At 37.2% G+C, this 24,366-nt stretch overlaps 1 protein-coding gene across 1 annotated transcript in view; it reads left to right on the top strand.

The window, feature by feature from the left end:
- Positions 1-21,908, top strand: part of LOC129371427 (dynein axonemal heavy chain 11) — a 41,860-nt gene extending 19,952 nt beyond the window's left edge. Inside the window, exons 47-82 of the mRNA XM_055048009.1 lie at positions 443-608; positions 868-970; positions 1,646-1,885; positions 1,967-2,128; positions 2,223-2,416; positions 2,563-2,725; positions 3,148-3,271; positions 3,418-3,560; positions 4,019-4,180; positions 5,899-6,132; positions 6,239-6,385; positions 6,492-6,605; positions 6,695-6,838; positions 7,228-7,410; positions 7,493-7,594; positions 7,894-8,028; positions 10,132-10,305; positions 10,442-10,676; positions 10,895-11,018; positions 13,247-13,451; positions 13,554-13,718; positions 13,923-14,063; positions 14,962-15,132; positions 15,546-15,668; positions 15,763-15,956; positions 16,612-16,760; positions 16,888-17,015; positions 17,324-17,551; positions 17,654-17,845; positions 18,955-19,083; positions 19,852-20,094; positions 20,385-20,567; positions 20,651-20,766; positions 20,871-20,983; positions 21,359-21,499; positions 21,616-21,908. Coding sequence (XP_054903984.1) covers positions 443-608; positions 868-970; positions 1,646-1,885; positions 1,967-2,128; positions 2,223-2,416; positions 2,563-2,725; positions 3,148-3,271; positions 3,418-3,560; positions 4,019-4,180; positions 5,899-6,132; positions 6,239-6,385; positions 6,492-6,605; positions 6,695-6,838; positions 7,228-7,410; positions 7,493-7,594; positions 7,894-8,028; positions 10,132-10,305; positions 10,442-10,676; positions 10,895-11,018; positions 13,247-13,451; positions 13,554-13,718; positions 13,923-14,063; positions 14,962-15,132; positions 15,546-15,668; positions 15,763-15,956; positions 16,612-16,760; positions 16,888-17,015; positions 17,324-17,551; positions 17,654-17,845; positions 18,955-19,083; positions 19,852-20,094; positions 20,385-20,567; positions 20,651-20,766; positions 20,871-20,983; positions 21,359-21,499; positions 21,616-21,863 — 5,918 coding nt within the window. The 3' untranslated portion in view covers positions 21,864-21,908. The remainder of the gene's footprint in view (positions 1-442; positions 609-867; positions 971-1,645; positions 1,886-1,966; positions 2,129-2,222; positions 2,417-2,562; positions 2,726-3,147; positions 3,272-3,417; positions 3,561-4,018; positions 4,181-5,898; positions 6,133-6,238; positions 6,386-6,491; positions 6,606-6,694; positions 6,839-7,227; positions 7,411-7,492; positions 7,595-7,893; positions 8,029-10,131; positions 10,306-10,441; positions 10,677-10,894; positions 11,019-13,246; positions 13,452-13,553; positions 13,719-13,922; positions 14,064-14,961; positions 15,133-15,545; positions 15,669-15,762; positions 15,957-16,611; positions 16,761-16,887; positions 17,016-17,323; positions 17,552-17,653; positions 17,846-18,954; positions 19,084-19,851; positions 20,095-20,384; positions 20,568-20,650; positions 20,767-20,870; positions 20,984-21,358; positions 21,500-21,615) is intronic.
- The last annotated feature ends 2,458 nt before the right edge of the window (positions 21,909-24,366 follow it).

Below are 24,366 nucleotides of genomic sequence, written 5' to 3'. Positions count from 1 at the left end.
ATTTGGTGTCATCTCTGGCTCTATCTACCACATGACTTGTGTCACAGTGCAAGCGAGACTTCTTGCTTTTCTTCAGAAAGAGCATTTTTAAGATCACCCTTCTAGATTCACTTTTGGCCTCTTAGCTGCTCCTCTGACTAATACTCTCGTTTCCCAGGTCTGTCAGTTTAGTTAGATGTCACTTTCATTGTAAGTTTGGTGTTGTACCAGTAACATTTGCATCTCTGGCTCATCCAATGTGTTTTGTGGTCTTGATGATGCCTATAACAAACCTTTGAACCTTTACAACTAACTTTTTAAGACAATAGTCTCTGGTTTTTATTTAGTTGTGTAATATGATGTATCTATGTTGTAATCTGAATGTTCAAGTAATTTGTTTGCAATACAGTGAACTTGTTATTTTTAAGCAGTGTTTTACTCCCATTGTTACTTTTTTTTGTAGAGATTTTAGAGCAACCATTAGAGAAAAGAGCAGGAAGAACCTACTCACCTGCAGGCAACAGGAGGTTGGTCTATTTTATAGATGACATGAACATACCAGCTGTTGATAGCTATGGAACAGTGCAGCCTCATGCTCTTATACGTCAGCATCTGGATTTTGGACACTGGTGAGAAAACCCTCCCACACCTACATGTTATTTCAGATATAACCTTTCAAACCCATATAACAAGTCAAAGTGTTTAAGAGGATTTTCACAAACCTTCTCTTGACAGACTTAGTAACCTCTAGCAGTAACTTCTTGCAAAATTGACAGACCGGTAATAGCAGCAACATGTTATTTATAACATGGGAAGTTAGCATTACTGTATGTACTTAAATTGCAAATATGCATAATGCACAAAATCTTTTCTTCATCCACTTTGTAGGTATTGCAGACAGAAACTGACTTTAAAAGAAGTCCAAAATACCCAGTATGTTGCATGCATGAATCCAGCTGCTGGGAGCTTCGTCATCAACCCCAGATTACAGGTACATTTAACAATAGAACAGCTCCTTCTTGTGCATTGATATTTATTTTAGATTTCAGTACAAATGTGTTTTGTAATGTCCAAAAAAGCCTGCTCTACACATGGAGAAAGGCTGTTGCGAGTTAATGGATTCAGAAAGAGTAGTGAGTCAATTCAAAGATAATACATGTGTTTTTATCAAAAGTGTTATCAGGATTTCAATATTGTTGACAGAACAAAATTAGCATGTGATTAGTGAAGTAATTTTGGTGATAATTATTCTGTGAGGTTGAGATAGCATAAAGATGTCCTATACATCTTATTTGACAGTAAACATTTAAACACTAAATGTTTAAGTTAAGTTTAAATTTTAAACAAAAACAAAGACAAGAAACTGAGAAAAAGGCAAAAGATATAAGTTCCAAGATTTGATACTATTCCAGAATCAACTGTAACAATTTAATTTAAATTAATCAACAACATTCACTTTTTAGATTGTTTTACTAAACAGATATACATGCATATTTTATTTATCCTAGTAAAAGTTCGTTTTAGAGTGAAATCACTTTTTTAAGGGAGATCTGCTTAAGAAAGTAGTTATTCTTTGGTAATTTGAGAATTTATTACAGTGGTAATTTGACATGTATTATGTGTATTAATGTCATGTTCATTTCTACTGTATGTTTGTTCTCAACAGAGACATTTCTCAGTGTTTGCAGTAAACTTCCCTTCGCCAGAGTCTCTGGCATCAATCTATGGTCAGATCTTGTGTGGGCATTTAAAACAAAGAGCTTTCAGTCAGTCGGTCCAGAAAACTGCTGCTGCTGTTGTTCGAGCTCTCATGACTCTTCATGACAAGATGGCTCAGAGTTTTGTACCCACAGCAATTAAGTTTCACTACATATTTAATCTTCGAGACATGTCAAACGTCTTTCAGGTAGTGTATATAGTAAGCTGAGATTATGCTTGACTTAAACATTTTTGATAAAATATAGACATGATTATTCTTGTTATTTAGGGTGTCCTTTTAGCTGGTCCACAGACCATCAGGGACAGAACTGACTTGGTGGCCTTGTGGCTGCATGAGTCCTGCAGAGTGTATTCAGACAGACTGGTAGACATGAAGGACATGCAGCTTTTCCAGAAGATCCAAATGGAGACTGTGCACGAATGCTTTGAGGTGAAATTTATATGAAGATAAATTTGATAACCTCAGTTCTTTACCTACAGATTGCAATCATTACAGGGAAAATTACACCTCTGTCCTTCTCCAGGGACTGGAAGATAAAAAAGTGGACAAACAAACCCTACTCTATTGCCACTTTGCCAACTTGGACAGAGGTCATTACTATGCCCCTTTCAATGACTGGTCTGTGCTCAGGACCATCCTCACTGAGGCCTTGAAAAGCTACAATGAGCTCTATCCGACTATGAACCTTGTGCTGTTTGAAGATGCCATACAACATGTGTGAGAATCATTTGACTTACTATTATTATCACATTATGTGTGATTAATATAATGAGCTTGACAAAACATGACTGGATGATAATAGAAATAATAATTAATAATAAATGTGGTATAACCTGACTTTAAAAGGATTATATTGTCACCAGCTGTCGCATCAGCCGTATCCTGGAGTCTCAGAGGAGTCATGGCCTTCTGGTGGGAGTGGGGGGCAGCGGGAAGCAGAGTCTGACTCGCCTCGCTTCCTACATGTCTTCTGTGGAAGTCTTCCAAATCACACCGAGAAAGGGTTATAGCATCCAGGATTTCAATGTAAATGTGAATTATACTTTAAATGCATTTTTTTAGCCATGGTTTGCAGATGCAACTGATAACTAAACTGCTTGAATAAAAGTTATATTAAAGTCCCTGCTCTATTTTCTTACTGCAACTTATCGATTTAACTGTTTTTGCTGAGCTTCAGCTTGTTACTGCAATTCATTGTTATTCAGCTTCTTCAGTGGAGCAAGAAATGTTTGTCAGATACAATTAGGAGCCACTTTCAAATGTTTTAATATTTCACTGATGCTTTACATGTTTTGTTTTAATCATTAATTACTTAAAAATGGAATCCATACTGTATCCAGTGGGTTATGGAACAGCCAGTCATTTATTTTCCATTGAGCCTCACATTTGGTTGATAATCACTGCCTTTCCTTGTGAAGTTTGGCTTTATTTCTCTGTCTTTTTTTCAGACAGACATTGCTGGGTTATTACTAAAGGCTGGAGTAAAGAATCATCGCGTGACTCTTCTTCTGACAGATGCACAGATACCTGATGACAGATTTCTGGTCATTGTTAATAACATAGTGGCTTCAGGTCAGATTCAAAATTCATGCCATTTGTGCAGTTTTAATAGCAGATGTATTTTATCTTTCCAATTTTTCTTCACTGAAATAGGAACTAAATAATCGTGCCAGAACTCTTCACTTTGTCATTAGTTTTTGTTTTTTTTTTCTATTTAGGTGAAAGTCCAGAGATCTTCAGTGAGGAGGAAATTGAATACATTGTGTCAAGTACGAGAAGAGAGGTGCGCAGCCTCGGACTGCTGGATGACAAGGAGAACTGCTGGAGATTCTTTACACACCGAGTGCAACAACAACTTACAGTAAAGACATTCTGAATATACTGTGGTGTCTTTAATAGTGCTTTATATGTGAAGTTTAAGAAAATCTTTAAGGACTTTTGCAAGCTGTTAAAAGGAGACCGGAAATCAAAACAATGCATTAAAATATCTTTTCCTTGCAATGACTGTTTTTAGCCCAAAAAATTAATAGTAAAGCTGTTGCAAAATATAAAAAGTACATATATGTTGAGAGTGTAAAATAAATACAGAAAACTAGATAAGTTAAATTTAAAAAGGATAAAATGGCTTTCAATTCACATGTAAGGCATCCACCAAGTTTATTTTTTCACAACAGCTTGCTCTTAGTCTTTGAGGCTAGGGGAGTTATCCCACTTGTACACACTTCATTTTAATTTTTGTACATACTGTAATTCACAGTATGTATTTTATATATGAACTTGGTAAAACACATGCTCAGATTTTTGGACTTTTGCTTGCAGGTAGTACTGTGTATGTCCCCTGTTGGCAATGCCTTGCGTGTCAGGGCCCGTCGGTTCCCGGCTCTCATTAACTGTACAACCATCGACTGGTTTCATCCTTGGACAACTGAGGCTCTGCAGTCGGTGAGCTACAGGTTCATCCATGAAATTGATGGAATTGAGGTAAGCCTGTTGATACATGAATCTAATATCACCATCTGTTCTTCATTTAGCCTGAATAGTTAAATTAGGAATTTTAATTATTTTAGAAAATATAATTTTCATTATGTAATAAATTATAAAATATAAATTTAACATCCCTGCCTCTCGCCCAGAACACAGCGGGCACTAGCAACTCCCGACCACATTAGGAATGAGGGTGAACAGAAAATGGATGGATGGATGGAAATCTTAACATTTGTATGATGTGTGTAGTTTTGTAATTTATGTGGATTTTATGCAATTGATGAATCCAAAGTAAAATAAAATTATATATGGTTTTCTGTTTATTTTTCAAACCAAAATCTACAAACTAAGGCTGCATTGTTTGAAGACTCCTTAAGTAACTTCTTTGAAAAGCACTTGAGATAGACAATATGGTATTTTGCCAAGGTTTATCATGCACTTTGACACTTAGAGCTGGTTTAGACTTCAATGAACATTTTCTAATTATTACAGCACAGCTGAATTAAGCTTTCCATAGATCTTTCATCATTAGTCCTGCAGCAAGGTACTGACAAATTGCCGAACACATGCCCAGAGACTCACAGTAAGCGTAGGAATATCATTGTTTTCCATCATAGCAGCGTAACGATCACAACCCATAGTCATTTATGTTAATGAGAGAAGACTGATTAAGCGCATAACGACCCTCTAAGGTGGCACAGCTGTCACAACCAGGAAGTCTCATTACATAGGTGAACGTGTGCCAGACGGTGAACTTTCCCTGTTTGTGTGTACATCTGTGTGTGGATGGTCATATTCAGGAGTGATGATGATGTTTGTAGCAGTGTTAGTGCTCAAATGTTGTCGTACTTTTAGATTAAAAGAAATGTTTAATTGTAAACACAACAGCATCAACTAAAACATGAAACTGTCCAATGGTTATTTAGACATTGAGCTGATTGGCTGAACTGATAAGGTTGCTTTAGCTAAAATCTAAAGGAGTTGGGGGATTAGAGGTTTATGTTGATGTGAATGAGATTTAGTTTATTTATAATGCTACTACAAGCCAATGTATGAAACATTGAAGCTAAAGTCATAAATGGTTGTTTATCTTGTTTAGGAGGCAGGAGTCTAAGAAATGTAGTAGTCATTTATTAAAAGTTAGAAATTCATAATATTTGTTATACGAGGCCAATCAATGAGCTTGCTTCGCATCTTAAAGCAACCCACCATGCTTTATCAAAATACATTATGTCAGATCTTAATTAATAATGATTTTCTCATCTCACAGATCTATGCTCATTAACAATGGCTTTTTGTGAGTTATGGTTAGGTTTGATCTTCATATTCTCTGCTCATTTGTTTTAGCTTTAATTGATTGCTAACTGTGTGATTAATAGCAGACGTGCATCATGAATACATAGTTATGATGTGGTACCACAGCTGTTTAGAAAGTTGGAGGGGAGCAGATATAATGTAAACAGTGTGTATGTTTTACAAGCAGCATGTCAGGGCTTTAAACACATTATTTTCACAGAGGACTCAAAGCCCAATCTTTCCTGCTGGCTGCACCTAAATTTCAGATTGAGTAAGTCAGGGCCAGCCAAGATGGCAGAACTTGTAGATGAATTCAAAGTTTATGAAGATAATATTTCAGTGCCCATCAGGTTGGGGATGTTAAACCCCACTTAATCCAGCTCACCCCGTTCTCCCCTCAACCCCACTTATTTTTATAGCCCGCTGTCCAGGAATCCATCAGTCTTTTCATGGCCTACGTTCACAACAGTGTCAACCAGGCAAGTGAAAAATACCTGCGAAATGAGAAGAGGTACAATTACACCACCCCCAAGAGCTTTCTCCAGCAAATCACCTTGTACAGAAATCTTCTGGAGAAAAGCCGGGCTCAGCTTCAGAACAAAATGAACCGACTTGACAATGGCCTTCAGAAACTCCAAAGCACTGCTGCACAGGTCTGGTCTCTTCAACTCGTCCTCTCATTGGCTCATTTTGGCATTTAAAAAGCAATATTGCTTTGTTTTTTTTACTCTCATACATGTCATTTCTTTTTGGTTTTAGGTTGATAATCTGAAAGCAAAATTAGCATCGCAAGAGTCTCAGCTTACATTAAAAAATGAAAATATTGGAGCCCTGTTAACAAAAATTGGGTTGCAAACAGAGAGAGTAAGCAAGAAGAGAGAGGCAGCAGATGTGGAAGCACAAAAGGTTAGAGTACCTCTTATGTGCTGGTTTTTGCACTTTTTTGGCATCACATATGCTAGTCACCATACATAAATGTTATCATTTAGTGGTAATGATTACTTTTGCACAGGTTGCTGTCATGCAGACAGAAATTGCTGTCAAACGGAAGGATTGTGAAAATGACCTCGCTAAAGCAGAGCCCTCGCTGACAGCTGCAGTGGAAGCTCTAAACACCCTCAATAAGGTTTCCCCACATCCTCAGTACTTAAAATACTGTAGAATATTTTATTATTTTTTCAACAGATTTTTGAATATCAGTCATTTGTTTTGTAGGTTAATCTTACTGAGCTGAAGGCTTTTCCAAACCCTCCAGCAGCAGTAACCAATGTTGCGGCTGCTGTCATGGTCTTGCTGGCCCCTCATGGCCGCGTACCTAAGGATCGGAGCTGGAAGGCGGCGCGGGCCTTCATGGGCAAGGTTATGCAGTGACAATTTAAATCGCATCCTCCTGATTAATGTCAGTCTCATTCATGAAAGGTCCTTGACCCAGGCCCAGCCCAACAGCTCTCCAAAGCTCACATTGTAGCTCGATGGCTCTATTATTGCATACACAGCCAGTAGTGGAACTAGTGTGTTAAAATGCTTCTCTGCATATGACTGCAGTTTCTGCAAGGGTGGTTAAAAAGTAATTATAGACACACAAACACTACACATATGATAAGCTGGTGGACACATAAATGAACAACATGATTTGATTGGCCTTTTGCCGATTAAAATGTTGTGTTAGTATTTTATAAACATGTTGTTTCTCCAATTTCTACATTAACTTTGAAAACTGATTTAATTCTCTGTTTTTTATTCATCAGGTGGATGATTTTCTACATGCCCTGGTGTCATATGACAAAGAGCACATTCCTGAGTCCTGCCTGACTGTGGTGAAGCAACAGTATTTGAGAAAGCCAGACTTCCACCCTAATCTAGTTTGGACCAAATCTACAGCTGCAGCTGGCCTTTGTGCTTGGACTATTAACATTGTCAGATACTATGAGGTTGGACATGGCCTTAGAATATTTAAAAAATATTAAGTTGGAAGCATCCTTGTGGAATATTTACTTTTTTTTTTCTGTTTAGATTTATTGTGAGGTTATCCCAAAACGCTCTGCATTATCACAAGCTAATGCAGAGCTGGAAATGGAAACAACCAAACTGTTGGTACTTCAAAAAAAACTGGCGGTGAGTGTTTTTGACCTACTTAATTACAAGCACTTCTCATTGAATAGGGATATCATCAAAAATGTAATTAATTTTAGGAATGAAATTTATGTACCAGCTAAATGATAAGCTTAGATTCACATGTCAAAATGTTAAGAAGTTGCAACAGTAAACCTTCATACCGTTAGACTACTTCGAGACTGCTTTATCAATAACCTTTTGTGGCTGATTATCTCTTTAATTTTACTGAAATGCAGATTAGTCCAAAAATACTTGTAAGTAGTATCTCCTGTGCAGGATTTGATTTTTTTTGCCCCTAGGATCTTGATGCCAACCTCCAAAGTCTAACAGCTCAGTTTGAAAGAGCTACAACTGAGAAAATCAGTTGTCAGGAGGAGGTGACACGAACCACCCAGACCGTAGAGCTGGCCAACCGACTCGTCAAAGGCCTAACGGTAAACAATGTGACGCTTAGGAGTTTGGTCATGCCATTGAACCTAAAACTGGCATCAGATTAACTGAGATTTGACTGGGGGACATACTGGTAATCAAATTGCATTAGTAATCTGGGCTGAAAGCTGTGATGTCCTGCATGAGCAGGACAGGCAGAGGACGATCTTACTGCCTGGTCCAGCAGCATACTGTGAACACGTGAGCTAGTTAGAATGGGCTGGTCCATATAAAACGCATGGTTGAACCAGGCAACTGGCTATTTGAGCATTTTCCAAAATTGAGAATGGGGGAGAAATGGCTAAAAGGCTAAACAGATAACCCTTTTTCTGAACATTGAACAGATTTTGTGTGGACAGAAAATGTATTCCACAGATTTGTTTTGATAAACTGCGAATAGGAAGTTGTAAGCTATGATTCTACATATTACACAAATCATGTATAAATCTTTACCTGTTCTGTTCATGTTCTTTTTCTGAAAACCTTTGTGTTAATGTGAAATAGCAGATTGTGATTTTAGTGGCCATTTTACAAGTTCGACTTTCTTATTCCACAGAATAAATGTTGTTTGCATGGAACATCTTGTCTTTTAAGCATATCAAGATAAATGTTTTGTCTTTATTGCATTGACCTGGAAGCAATAGTGTTCAGACTAATAAATCAGACCGTCTATATTTAATCATTAACTTACCTCAAAGCCTCAACAGCTGTTGGAAATTAACAATGTCTCACCACAGACTGAGTGATATTACAAGCGATCCATAATACATTAGAGTAAAATTATAGTGATTTTTAACTGTCTGAGAATTTATTATGTGACATATTCTAGATCCACAGCCCCTTGTAAGAAAATGCCATGCTTGATTTATTGCTGCAGGGCATCACAGTCACAGTATTGAAGGTTTAAATAAATGCTGAATTGATGCAGAGAGAATCTCCACACAAAATTTGTAAGATATTGTTCAGAGATTTGCAGTTTGATGCATTCAATTCTGGATGCATTTTGAAATCTTCTTGGAGCAACAGATACAGTCAAATGCTGCTTTTTTTCACTTTAAATTTTTATATACAAACATTGAAATAGTTTCAAAGCCATACTGCAGTTCACGATTTTTTAAGTGACACGGAAAGATAATAAAATATTCATTGTTCTATTAGTCTGATATGAAAATGTGCAAATATTGCATCAATATACCTATGAAAACTGCAAACCATAGTAGTTCTGTTAGATTGCATTTGTATTTCGACACACAGTACTACAGTATTTAATAAAAATTATTAATAATCAAGGAAGACTGGTGTATAGCTCCAGAGCTGCAGGTGGCAAACACCTGGAATTCAGTAGGGGCCAAGACTTCATATAACAAATAATCAATAAGGAAAGTGACATAGCGGCTGATGAAGTTCTACTTAAGTATATTTTGAACCTCCGTTTACATTGCACCAGGATTGTATTTGTATCTGAACTGATGATTACACTTGGAATGTAAGTTGAACACAGAATCCGACCATTGAACTTTGCGTATGAAAAGTACACTCAGAACGGAAGTGGGTTGTGTTTGATTAACTACCAAAAAGAAAAAAGAAAACTTTGTAACAAGTCATTAACAAAACATGCACAGCACAGATTAAAATAATAGATATGTAGGGTGACATATCTGACCTAAATGTTCTGACAAAATAATTATTTTTTTATGCAAGCACCTTCCCAGAGCAAATGTGACATTAGTTTATAGATTTACAAAATTACTTTTGCATGACCCTCTATGACGTTTTAGAAACCAGGTTGATGTCCTGTAACTATTTGATGTGTCACAAGTGCAACATACCTTAATACATAATTGGACTGTCTTCTCATAAAGTCCACTTTCACAGAATAATGATCTAATTAGTGGACTCAGGACTGGAGTTTAACAAGGCGTAGACGTTTGCTCACATTTTGGCCCTTCTCAGGATAGTGTTTAGCTTCAGCCTCAAGGTTTAACTGATCTGGAGTTATAGAGAGACTTTAAGAAAGTTATCTACTACACTTTAGATATTAGTTGCTTATAACCTCCTAACAGAACCCCACTTCAAAAATTCCAAACTTTCTCTTTTACCTCGTGTAGGAAGAAAAGGAACGCTGGTCTCAAGCAATTATCCAGTACAAGAAACAGCAAAAAACGCTCTGTGGTGACGTCCTCCTTGCCTCAGCTTTCATTTCGTATTTGGGTTATTTTACGAGCCAGTATCGTGTGGAGCTTTTAAAAAATTCTTGGGTACCTTTCCTCCAGTCACAGAAGGTAAAATCAGTTTTATATATACGACATATATATAATTGTACAGTTGTTTGTGAAGAAACATAATTCTTTGTAAACAACTCCAGCACTGTGAAGTAGAGTTCACCAAAGTGACCTCAATCCACTGATTTTGCTGCAGGTCTCTGTGCCCCTGACAGACGGCCTGGATCCGATCCTCATGCTTGCAGATGATGCCACTGTGGCAGCCTGGCACAACCAGGGCTTGCCAAATGATAGAATGTCTACTGAAAATGCAGTCATCCTGACCACCAGTGAGCGTTGGCCACTCATCATTGATCCACAGCAGCAGGCCATCAAGTGGATCAGAAACCGACTGAAGGCAGAGCTCAGGATGGTGCGACTGGACAGAAAGGGTAAAAAAAAAAAAAAAAAAAATTTATATATATATATATATATATATATATATATATATATATATATATATATATATATATATATATATATATATATATATATATATATATATATATATATATATATATATATATATTCAGGAAAAATTTACAGTATATAAAATACAATATATTATACATTCATGTCACTTTTGATTTTCATTTTCTATTGTGGTGCAGGTATATAGAAGTTATTGAACAAGCGCTTGTCTGTGGAGAAACCATCCTGATAGAAAATCTCCCAGAAAAGGTCGACCCAGTCCTGGAGAATCTTCTGGGAAAAAGAACAATTAAAAGAGGAAGGTTAGTACTGAAACATTAGAAGTAAAGCAAATGAAATCAGTGCATTTAATAAGTCAATATACAAGAAAATTGAAACAATAGCACTAGGAAACATCAGTAAGACATGACTAAATGCATTATTATGGCCTCCCTTTAGATTATAAATGAATTTTCGGCTTGTATTCTGAACCCCTGAGGTCAAGTTATTGATTGACCCCCTCAAGGTGGGTGATAGATGTATATTTGTGTGTTTACATTCTTTTAGGTGTGATGAATATTGAATACATGAGCTTCAGGGTAAACGCTGAATTGAGGATCAACATGGTTATGTATGAGGTCTTATATTTCTCACAGCAAGCTTCATTGTAACAAACTAGAGTAAGTAGACTTCCATCATCTGGCATTTTACTGAATTATTTCAGTAATCTTATGAATATATTAGCTCTCTAATGAGTCCTCATATATACATTTCCTTCAAGTACAGGTGCAAGTCATGAGCATTCTTATAGGGATAATGAAATTAAAATTCAATTAGGCATTTGCATACTAAAAATACAGCCAGGCGTGCAGGACAACAAAGGGTGTTTTACAGTATCGACTTCAGCACCACTCATAAAACCTGCAGTTTTAAAGACTGGTTCTTGCTGCTCATACAAACCTAAGTTATTACAACGTAAGTCCCTCACGCCATGATACCTATTCACCTGTGACTACCTACCTTGGCGAGTTCTCCTGCCTTCAAGTGTTTGGAGTTTTACATGGTCACAAAAAATTTGGTCAGCTTGATTTGTTAAATCCATAGTCCATTGTGGGCTTGAAAATAGGCCAGATTGGAACAATCACCCTTATAAGCTGGAGCCACATGGCTCATAAGAAATTTGGCAGACTTAAAATTAAGGACAGTAGAACAAAAGTGGGTTGAGTTTATTATTTAGGATTACATTTGTCATTACTTATTGTTTCACACTATCCCAAAAGGGTTTTGTTCCAAAATCATTTGCAGAATAACCATGTGAGTTCAAATCTGACTTTAAAAGCATCTCCTGATGCTGTGGTTTGTCATTACAAATTTAAGTTAGGCTGCAATTGTTGCTAGAGAAGTAAAACAGTTACCCCCTCTCCTGAAATACAATAAATTCAATAGTGTAGACAACCACAGCATGAACAGAAAATACCACATAATGATGTTCTTCTTCTCTGAAATGCTAACACCTTCTTGCTCTCCTCCATGCCTAAGCATTAATATTGAGTTTTTTTGGTGGATATTCATTAAGCTTTTTTTGAAGTCTTGTCCGTCCAGACGTAACAATTTATCATACTAAATCTGATAATAAGTTTATTCCTTGTAGATGACCCGCACACTTGTTTCTGTCGATGATTAATACAACCTGCTGGGTCAGCCATGATGGATCTGGTAGTGCTCCACAGCTGAAGTTCATTAATAATTGGAATGTTGTAGAGTGTGAAGTAATGAATACTAATTATTCCTTTCATGGCTGACGGAAGACTACAAGCCAATCCATCAGCAAGGACTTTAATTTGGTGGAGTAATGGTTCTATCAATAGTACATTAATTCTGGCTTGTGAAGATATAGAGTTGAACCATACCTACACCATGAGGATCTTTTGCCATAAAAATTGGGGCCTTGCCTGACAACCAAGGGGCAATTAGAGATAAATGAAAAGCCACCAGGTTCGTCAAGCAACTGCTAATTTAATTGAAACACAAGAGTAGATAAATATTGGCTGGTGTTGTTATCATATCTTGTATTTGTGCAAGGACATTTGCACATTATGCAAACAAAACTTTCCGAAATAAAAAAAAAAAATATTTCAGACTGGCAAGCCATGAAAGCATAAGGCTAAAATTCCTCCAACCTTGAAACCAACAAAAGTGTTGAAAATACTGTATAGTTTGCTTTAGTTGATTTGCTTGTTTACATGTTCTTGCCATAAATAATTTAATATAGTAGAATCAAACTGTATTGTTCCAGTCTTCAAAATTACTTCAAAATTAATGGTGTGTTTTAGGATTTCTCAAAAGGACATTAAGAGTGTATTTGCATGTTATTTTGACTGACATTCGGCCAACATCAGACAATCTACCTCACTGTATGCTTTTACATCCCTTATTAAAGCGGTTATTTTTGTATGTTTTATTCTATTCAGTTTGCACATTTAATTTATAAAGCACAATATCACTAACACCTAGACAATTATTTCCCTTTTTTAATTTTTCTGTTATTTAGGTGTATTCTTATTGGGGACAAGGAATGTGAGTACAACAAGAACTTTCAACTCATTCTGCACACTAAACTGGCCAATCCACACTTCCCTCCTGAGCTCCAGGCTGAGACCACCCTCATTAACTTCACGGTGACGCCTCAGGGCCTGGGGGACCAGCTGCTAGGACAGGTAGTCTCCAGTGAGAGACCTGACCTGGAAAGTCTAAAGGTAAACCTGGTTAGATGTTGGTGATTTGAAGAATTTCTTTTGTCATCATGAAGGTTTTTAGTTTATAAAAGCAACTTTTATATTGACATTTTATCTGCCAAGATGGAGCTGACCATGCAACAAAACCACTTCAAAATTGAGCTCAAGAAGTTTGAAGATGACTTATTGAGTCATTTGTCTGCAGCCAATGGTAGTTTTCTGAGTGACAATTCTTTGGTAGAGCAACTTGAAAACACCAAACACATGGCAACTCACATTCAATCCAAGGTAAAGTTATTACACAAAAATGGTTCTGGTGGCATTTTTTTCTTTGGTTGCTTAGGTAATATTAAATGTCATACTACATACAGCAAGTGGCTCATTTTATTGCTTTAGCTGTAAACGATGTCTAGTTAGGCATATGTGTAATGAGAGGGTTTTGGAGCATGACTGAGAGCCTAATAGCTCATTTTGTGCAATTGGAACACACAGGTGGTGGAGGCCAGAGAGAACGAGACAAAGATCAACGAGGCTCGAGAACTATACCGCCCAGCAGCTGAGAGAGCGGCACTCCTCTTTTTTATCATCAATGACCTCAGCAAGATTAACCCCATGTACCAGTTTTCACTCAAGGTGAAACTTTCACCCTTGGAGTGCTCTCAGAGGAACAAGTCTTTACAATACTCCCCTTACTTTTTCTTGACCAATTTTCTGTTTTTCATTATGTTGTCTTTTCTCTGGTAGTCTGGCTAAAACCCTGAATTTTTCTTCAGAAAAAAAAAAAAAAAGAAAAACTTGTTTTTTTTTTATTTGCCTTAACTGTGCCTTGCAAAAGTATTTCTGTCAAGTTGAAATTGTTCATATTGTCATATTACACGCAAACTGAATCCATGTATTTAAAAAAAAATAATAATATTTGATAGACTGACACACAAACTTTTTATTAATTCGATATAGTTTCAATCCACATTTTACTGCAACTACAGCTGCAAAAATGTAAATCCAATACTTAAAATCTGTTTTTTGCCATTTTACATTTATGAGCTACTATCTGTTAGTCTTTTGTACTTTACCACAAACCATGTAGGGGACCCATCTGAAATATAAAAACCGGTCTAATTTAAATCTAAATCCAATTAAAAATGTGTGGAAAACTTAATAATAAGATGTACTGATACTTTCTACCCAATTTTACTGAGCTTGAGCTATGATTTGGCAGGAATTCAGTCTTTAGATCGTAGAGACAAACCATCTCCAAAAACTGCTAGCTGTAGTAGCAGCAAAAAGGGAGTTACACAAAACATTGAATCATTTGAGGTAGACAGAAATGCACATCACACTTTAAAGACTTGTATTTACAATAACAATTTTGAAAACCAGTTTCCTTCTTTCAGTTTCTTTTTCCTTTGTTGCTTGTTTGGTGCTTTGTATTGAGTTTGTGGTGTAATGGGTAACCTGAAAAAGTTCAAGCATTTAAATATGTGAGTAACCATTGCTAATGATAATTTTGTTTTCTTTGGTTTTATTCCAGGGCTTTAACTTGGTGTTTAACAAAGCAATGGAGCATGCACAATTTGATGAGGATGTAAGGACCAGGGTGCGCACCCTCTCTGAGGCCATCACCTATTCTGTATTCCTGTATACTAGCCAGGGCCTGTTTGAGAGAGACAAGTTAACCTTCTTGTCACACACTGCCTTCCAGGTGAGGGCCCGAGGTCCGCCCTCAAAGGTGGGGCCTGCTGTCACTCTCATCAATCAAAGTACTTTTCTGCCCCCACATTAACTTCAATTAAAAGCAGTCAGCAATACCATACGTGGCTATTGATTATCTCTCACACTTTGCTCTGTGGCTGCTGTTCAGAGAGTTGGTTCTGACAGGGGGTTGGATCTTATAACATAATGCAATTATCTGGCTCCGCGGCAACTGTTTTCTTCGTAGGAATTGTCCAACTTTGAAGGCTGTCCTTCACTTGGCTTTTTCATGTTTACTGACACTCATTCAGCTTGTAAGGTTAAGAGCGCTTGAGAATTTCTTTAATGTTTGTTAATTACTAAAATAATATCAGAATTACTGATATTGTAAATCTGACTACTAAAACTGGTTCTCCCCTTTAGATTCTCCTCTCTCAGGGTTTGATTGATCCCCAGGAATTTGAGTTCCTGCTTCATTTCCCAGTGCAAACTACAAACTTCAGTGCTGTGTCGTTCCTCTCTCCACATAGCTGGGGGGCCATTAAGGTACAGTACAATAATTGCGTTTTGTGAGCCACAGATTACTTAATGCTGTGCTGCACTGCAGACTGAGGTGAATATGTCATGTACTTTGATGTAGACAATCTCCACAATGGAGGAATTCAGTGGACTTCACAAAGACGTGGAAAACTCTCCAAAACGCTGGAAGAAGATTGTTGAATCCAGTTGTCCTGAGAATGAAAAGCTTCCTCTGGACTGGAAGAATAAGAGCTCCCTTCAGAAGCTCATCATCCTGAGAGCCCTCAGACCGGATAGACTAACCTATGCAGTGAAGTAAATAACTAACCAAAATTAAACAACCTTTCTTGGAAAAAACATTGATACTGCTGAAACGTTTTTATGGTTTTATGTTCCAAGTGAAAATTTCAGTGAATTCAAATGTAATTTTATGTGACAGACTAAAATTTGTGTGATGGAACAAAAATTATACAACAGTTCCAAATGCTTAAAAATCTTAAAAAATGTGGCATGCATATGCTTTAGTCCTTTTTACTCTTTACTCTGATAAACTACAGTCATTTCAGTTACCTTCAAAAGTCCCTTACTTGCTTTACAGTTCACTTGTTTGTGACTCATTCTAAGCATAAAAACATTCCAGAACTCTCAATGCACAGCCAAAGATACAATGTAGTGATTTTAATTTAAGCAAGTTAAGTGTTACAATGTCCTAATTGATATTAAGACCTAAATCAAATGGAAAATATGTGGCATGATTCGTTCACTTTCCCATATGAGCTCCAGCTGTTTTTCAAAAAATGGTTAACGCTTTTAGTCTATAAAGTGTAAAAATAAACTTTTACCTAACAGACATTCTCAAACACTTGAACACTGAAAAAGTTCGAGGGGTATGGATAATTTTGCAAAGCAATGCAGACATGTATTTTCAATGTCCGTGTATTGGTATTCATCTCTTTATGTTTTCTCATAGGAAATTTGTTGAAGAAAGCATGGGAGCTAAATATGCAGAAAACAATAGACTGGAATTTGAAAAATTATTTGAGGACACCACTGCTTCAACCTCCATGTTCTTCATTCTCTCACCTGGAATAGATCCACTAAGAGATGTTGAGAAACTAGGTAACAAACTTTTAATGTGTTACTTGCGTATCCTTTTTAATTTAGACATACAATGTCAAATAGCATGCACAATATATATATATATATATATATATATATTTTTTTTTTTTTTTTTTTTTTAATGCAGGTTTAAAGCTGGGATTTTCCATTGACCGGGGAACTTTGCACAATGTGTCTCTGGGACAGGGGCAGGAAGAGGTAGCAGAAAGAGTTCTCAGGAATGCCTCCAAACAGGGACATTGGGTAATTTTACAGGTACAAGTTCCTTTTACTCTTTGCACCAGAAGCTGTAGCAAAACAACACTGCACTCTGAGCCTCCTTGCGCCACTAATGATATCATCTCCTCCCCGGAACAAGGGAAATAAACTCAATTTGGTTCAATAAAGTCCCTAATTGGCTAGATCAGCTCCACAAATGGCTACTTTAGAGAGAAGCTGTGAACTAAGAGAACTGGTGAGGGCTTTTAAACAAGTCTAGAGTGCATAAAATCTTTTTCTAACTAATTTGACCTAACAAAATGTAAATTTTAGCAATAAAACTTCTTAATATTGTTTTTGTTCAGAATGTACACCTGGTGGTGCGCTGGCTGCCTTCGCTAGATGCTCTCCTGGAGACAATGGCAGCAGATGGACATTCCAGCTACCGGGTCTTCATCACTGCAGAACCAGCAGAGAACAACAAGCAGCATGTGATCCCCAGAGGCATGCTGGAGAACGCCATCAAAATCACAAACGAACCCCCATCTGGCATGAATCCCAGTTTACACACCGCCCTCAATAACTTCAGCCAGGTGAGCTGAAAATAGTTTTATATATTATTTTATAATAGTTTTATGTATTGACATGCATTCCCTGACATCTATTTTTCTGTTTTTTGGGGTTTTTTTTCTCAGGACACCTTGGATCTGTGCTCTAGAGAGCAAGAGTTCAACTCCATGTTGTTCTCCCTCTGTTTCTTCCATGCCTGCATAACAGAACGCAGAAAATTTGGCTCGCAAGGATGGAACCACAACTACCCCTTCAGCACAGGAGACCTCACCATCTCTGCCCATATTTTATATAACTACCTGGAGGGCAACTCAAAGGTATTTATTATTCTCTGATAAAATATATTTTTCATTTCTTTTTGTTATTTTTTTAAATAAAACTTTTAATGTGTTTTTACAACTACCTAAATGATCAAATTTAGAGGAATAATGGTATTATTATTGATGATAATGTCAGACAAGGATGGTGAATTACTCTGGAGCATCTCCAATTATTTCTTTAAAGTCTTTTGTTGCGGTGGTATTTGTAAAAAAAAAAAAGCTCATTACTGTCTTTTTTTTCAAACCCACAGCCTATAATTTAGCTTTATTTCACAAAGACAAAAAAATCCATTCTTTCAGATTTGCGTCCCTCACAACTCCTAATGCATTTCTCTTGGAACTCCCATTACTCCGGTCATAACCAATTACATCTCCGAGGTATTCTGCCCTCCAAAAACGAATGTCCTTCATTACGTTAACCAAACACTAACCTGTATGTGCGTATACAGAGGATTCATTAGGAGGGCAATGAAGCGTTATCCTAAATGTAATTACACGCAGCCAATGTGACAGTTCACAACGCTACATAAGTGATCACTGCAATTAGAGCTGATGAAGGAAGCAATTTGCAAAACAATACAGGTACAAATGATACTGAACCTACAGCTTTTGTAATTTGTTATGAATTGCATGTTCTGTTCTTCCTCCTTCATGCTCAGGGATCATAATCTCCTACTGAGGCAGAGACTACGCTGTCATACAGCGTATCAGTTTGTGTAAAGAAACATCTTTTTGTTGTATTTCCACACGTGCGCATAGGGTACCTATTCAGTATATTATAGGGTAGTTGACCCTTCAAATTTCAATGGAATACCTAAAAAAAAAAAAAAAAAAAAATAAAAAAATATATATATATATATATATATATATATATATATATATATATATATATATATATATATATATATATATATATATATATATATATCGTATATATATAGATTGATCCTGCAGTATCTTGGCTGTGCCAAAGACTGCACATTTCTGCTTTTGCAGTAAGTTAAAATAATTTCAGTTCTCAGAATATTTAAGATGCTTTTCTTTATTTCTCTGAGGACCTTTTGATGTCCTTTTTCTTCATTTTCCTTTTTATGTCTCTGACAAAGTCCATGCAGGTGCCTTGGGAGGACTTGCACTATTTGTTCGGAGAGATTATGTATGGAGGGCACATCACTGATGTCTGGGATAGAAGACTCTGCAAGACATATCTGCAAGAATTCATAAATCCTAATATGGTAAGCTAGCCTTGGAGTTGACCTGAGATAATAATTCTTTCAAGCAGATTAAGGGTTGTTGCATGGAATCTACCTACCTACCTACCTACCTACCTACCTACCTACCTACCTACCTACCTACCTACCTACCTACCTACCTACTACCTACCTACCTACCTACCTACCTACCTACCTACCTACCTACCTACCTACCTACCTACCTACCTACCTACCTACCTCAAAAAGCCAGAGATCTCATGTTTTAAAACGCTGAATCTAACAGGGGTTTCTGTTTTGCTTTTATTTGTTTTTTTTTTTTTTGTTGTTTTTTCTGTACTGTGGCTTAGGTGTTTACCATTTGTGTAAACTGATTTTAATTCTACATTTTTTGTTACTTTAAACTGTGAAATGTGCAAATATTTCAACATATTCGTTTGAATTTCTTTTTTTTTTTACTTTGTGATGTTGATTTCAGCAGTGCCAATGTATAAAAAGTTGAAATGTTTTTTTATTGATGTTCAAGTAAAGAGTGCCCTCTTGAGATAAAAAACGGAACTGCGTTTAGAGGCTCAGTTGTGATAATCACTTTGCATGCTTCACGTTGGCAGTTGTAATCTAAACTTGCAGTCCTTATTCATTATTTCTCCACTGAGTGATCACTTTTTTCCAAAACAAAGCAGGTTTTTAGATTTTTCCAGTCCAGTTTGTAAATCCACTCTTATGTTGAGTACTAAAAACACAATTTGATTCTGAACTCTTGTCTTTTCTTCTTTTTTGTCAAATTCATAGTTTGAAGCAGAGCTCTTCCTGTGTCCAGGATTTCTGGCTCCTCCTTTTTTAGACTATGCAGGCTACCATGTTTATGTGGATGAAAACCTCCCTCCGGAGAACCCTGCGTTGTATGGTCTCCATCCGAATGCCGAGCTGGAGTGCCTTACTGCCACCTCAGAAAACATGTTCAGATCTCTGTGGGAACTGCAGCACCAAGACTCATTCAGAAGAGATGAAGCCACTGAGAGCACAGACGAGAAGGTGAGGAAGCACAAAACTTACTCTGATGAAAAACTGCAGAGATTGCATCCATGCAAACGCAGTAATGTGCTCTGCACGTTTTTACATTTTGGTCATAATACAACCACGTACATCTAGGGAATTTCTATTTGTGACAGGTTACGATAGAATGGTGCATAATAGTTAAGTGGGAAGGTACTTTTTGATTATCTTATCATTTCAGTCTCACGGCCACATCTTGGTCGGTGAAAGGTTCAGGAGGAATAAGTAGGTTTGCAAGGCACCATGTAATGTGTGCCTTCATTTTACAGATTATGGCCATAATTGAAGACATCCTGGAGAAGCTTCCTGAGGAATATAACGTTTCAGAGATGATGGGAAAGACAACAGAGCGAAGCCCCTATGTCTTAGTGTGCTTCCAGGAGTGTGAACGCATGAATCTTCTGGTAGCAGAAATAAAGAAGTCCCTCAGTGAGCTGGATGCTGGCCTGAAGGTACATCTTACTGCCCACTAGCATTTCATTTTATATCTAAATTGTATATTTTTGATTTAGCAAAGGGTTTTTCCTTCCCACAGGGAGAACTCACCATCTCCTCCAGTATGGAGAGACTACAGTCTGCGTTGTTCAATGATTTTGTTCCAGATTCTTGGACTAGATTGGCTTATCCCTCAACTAAAACACTTGCAGAATGGTATATTTTTAAATCAGTCTTTCAAACTACAATGTTTCATCATATGTATAATGACACCAGGGGTTATATGATTTTACTACAAAACTATTTATTACTTTTTATAGGTTGAATGATCTAATGACCAGCTGTCATGAATTGGACAGTTGGACTCAAGACTTTGTTTTGCCTGCAGTTGTTTGGCTGTCAGGACTCTTCAACCCACAATCCTTCCTCACTGGTGAGTTTCAACTAACAACACATTTACCTTGTAGCTGCTGAAGGACCTGAACTGAAGGAGAAACTAAAACTAAGCTAAACCATGTTGAAGGAAAACAGTACATACATACTAAATAAAAAAAAAATGGATGTGTGAGTTGTCGTTGGAAAAAATGAAATCTGAAGAGATAAAAGTGAAATACATACTACCTTACAGCAGAAGTTTGAATTATTTGAATTTAGGGTTCATAAAACCTAAACAATGATTTTAATGGTTTGAATGTTTATTTTTCTAACTGAAAGTGGAGGGGAATAGTAGCAGGCGGTTAGAAGTCAAAAACCTTGTAAATGTTTTCTAAAATTCACACAAATGAAATGTGGAGATGTGCTTTTTCAGCTGTGCTGCAGAGTATTGCTCGCAAGAATCAATGGCCCCTGGACAAAATGACTCTGACTGTTGATGTAACAAAGAAGATGAAAGAGGACTTTGGACACCCTCCAAGAGAGGGAGCATACATCCACGGACTCTTTATGGAAGGTCAGAATCAATAAACCAAAAATATCCACCACTGTCTTCAGCTATGTTTTCATTATACTTTACTAGACCTACAGTATGTAGTATGAGCAGGAACATGTCTATGTCTGTCCTCCTAGGGGCTCGTTGGGACATTGAGTCAGGGATCATCTCTGAGGCCTTCCTTGGAGATCTGACCCCGGCCATGCCAGTACTGTATGTTAGAGCTGTGCCTGCAGAGGAACAGGAGCTCAGGAACACCTTTGAATGTCCAGTGTACCGCACAAAGCAGCGCGGCTCCACATATGTGTGGGCCTTCCACCTCCGAACTAAAGAGCCCCCACCCCACTGGGTGGTAGCTGGAGTTGCTTTGCTCTTGTCTGTGTGAGAAAGTCATTAGGTCAGGGGGAAGCATTTTAAAAATGTGCTTAAAAACTCCCCGAAAAACCATATATATATGTATGTCTTTTTTTTTTTTTTTTTTTTACAGAATGTATTATGTAAGCAGTATTAATATCATGTATGTGTTTCACTGACACAATCATTCACATTTAGTTTCATAGTTTTATTTTGATTTGTTTTAGGAATTACATTGTATAGATTATAGTCCAGCCAGTGTTGAACCTGCTGTGTCTGCGTCCACCACTCCCTCGAGTGTGACTGGGATTTGTCGGGAGATTATGTCTCTATATTAGGCCATGTAATTTTGGATGAGCAGCATATTTTATTAGAAGGTCAAGATTAAAAAAAGCTCTCTGGCTGCCCTCTGCGAACTGAATGATACACAATGCTGTCTGGAGGGATCCCGGACCAAATTCCCAGGAGATGATGTGCATGGCCGCTATTGACTTTTAAATGAGGTGCATTTGACATTGACCTTTTGTACTGCGGAGGCAGAATACTAACAGACTAGTGTAATTCATTCAGCGAAGCCTGTTGCAAAAACCTATTGAAAGGAACTGATAGCTTTGTATGAGAAAGCAACACATTAGATTACCCATCCTTTATCTGTCTTTTCCTCTCTGTCTGCATCTGATTAACCTACTCAGAACTAAATAAAACCTTTAAGTTTGAATCAGTGCACAGAGGGAATGATCTTATCAAAAAATGCTATCTTGTTCTTATCAAATTAAATGAGGTTAATTGAAAAGTGAGAAGATTCTCAGATTGTTGTTTTATTACTTAAAAAAATAAATGATTAAAACACTGTTCATTTCAGAAAAGCCAAATTTTAGAATTATGTACTAGAATTGTTGTATTGAACAAAATTAATCATAACACTCGAAAATTAACCACTGAAAGAAACGTTTCACATTTATTATGTAGTTTCTTTGAATAAACCATTAGCTAACTTCATGATCCTAATGTCATCGGAGTAAACAGAGGCCACATTATTGAAAATGTGATTCCAATTGCCGCCCTGCCTCACACTGGTGTTTTTGGGGTGTTGGGAAGGTAAAACCAGCCCTTTTTCTCCAATAAGATTTTCTCCAACGATAATAACTGTTGTGTTGTTCTTAATTCCTCCCTGCAGCCTCAGTGGCTCCAGACAGACAAATGGAGGATGGAAGATTGATTCTATGTATTGTATTCCAGGAGAGGGAAATGAAGAGCCGGTCTTCCTGCAGATTCTCCTCATCTGCCTTCTCTTCCTCTCATTAGCACGCCGCAGCAGCTAGCCAGTCATTTGGTGACAGGGAAATGATACAGTGCCTGCAGTGTTTGGGAGGAAATGGCAGGGTGCGAGGCCCCGGCACGGCGGGGGGTCGTGCCATGGATAAGTCATGTTAAAGGCCAAAGAGGACACCTGGTTAAAGTCAGAGAGGGCATCTGGGTCATACCTCCGCCCCCCATCAAAACAGTAGGAGTTGGAAGTTATTTTTTTCTCTTAACTTTTTATTTTCTTAGACACTTTAAACTTTTATCACTTGAAATAACAGGATTAACCTAATTATTAGTTGACTCACAAGTTAAAGATGTTTTGAAATGAACGGAGAAATTGTCTGGAAACCATTAAAAGGATTTTGCATTTGACCAGTTATCCTGTGAGTGCAGCATTCAGAAGCGTTATCAGATGGTCCTGACTTTTCCCTTTAATGTACTTGTTTGTTCAGCACAGATTAACAACAGATGTTATGTTAAGGCATATTCAAAGCTAATTTTTCTCCTGTCTACAGAAACCAAGTTAATTGCATCAAGTCATCAAATTGTTTTATTAGATTATTACCATCATAATCTTGTAGTGTTTTTAGTATTTTGTATTTCTTTTGTATGCCTGATTATTTTCTATGTCCTTTAGCTTTGATGTATTCTCCTTATTGTCATTATTTTCTAAAAGATGTCACATTACTTTGTCCCTCCTCCTCCCTCACGTTTCTTAGTGTTATGGTTGCAGATGATTGTTAGGCCTGTTTCTTCGTTTGGTCTTTGTTCCTTTTCTCTTTCAGTTCAGGTTCCCTGCTCGTGTCCTTGCCAAAGTTGTTCCACCTTTTTCTCATTAGTCTATCACACTGCTTGAGTAATTAAACCCATTGACTTCACCTGTTCTTAGCCATCACTTTCACCTGTTTCCCTTGTATTTAAGTTTTTGATTTGTCTTTGGTCAATGCTGCATTCTCTATCTTTATGCCCTGTTTCCTCGTTGAGTACCTTGCTCCTTTTCATGTCACAATGTGTAAGTTTTAATTGTTATTATTAAATTCTGAATCATGCCTCACTTAAGTGTCTATGTTTGGGCTGGAAGGTGTTACCTGAGAGAAGGATGCCAAGGTTTCCCTCCCTGGAAATATTAACTCAGTGATCTGATGTCATGTATAACATCTCTGGTAATATCCATCTCGATGATATGACTATGTTATGTTAAAGCATTTTGTTTACATTTCTAGTCCTCA

Source organism: Poeciliopsis prolifica, unplaced genomic scaffold, assembly GCF_027474105.1.
Source record: "Poeciliopsis prolifica strain line A6 unplaced genomic scaffold, Auburn_PproV2 SCAFFOLD026, whole genome shotgun sequence".
Classification (NCBI taxonomy): Eukaryota; Metazoa; Chordata; class Actinopteri; order Cyprinodontiformes; family Poeciliidae; genus Poeciliopsis; species Poeciliopsis prolifica.
The sequence above is the reverse complement of the archived record's forward strand: the minus strand, read 5'-3'. Positions and strand labels throughout refer to the sequence as shown.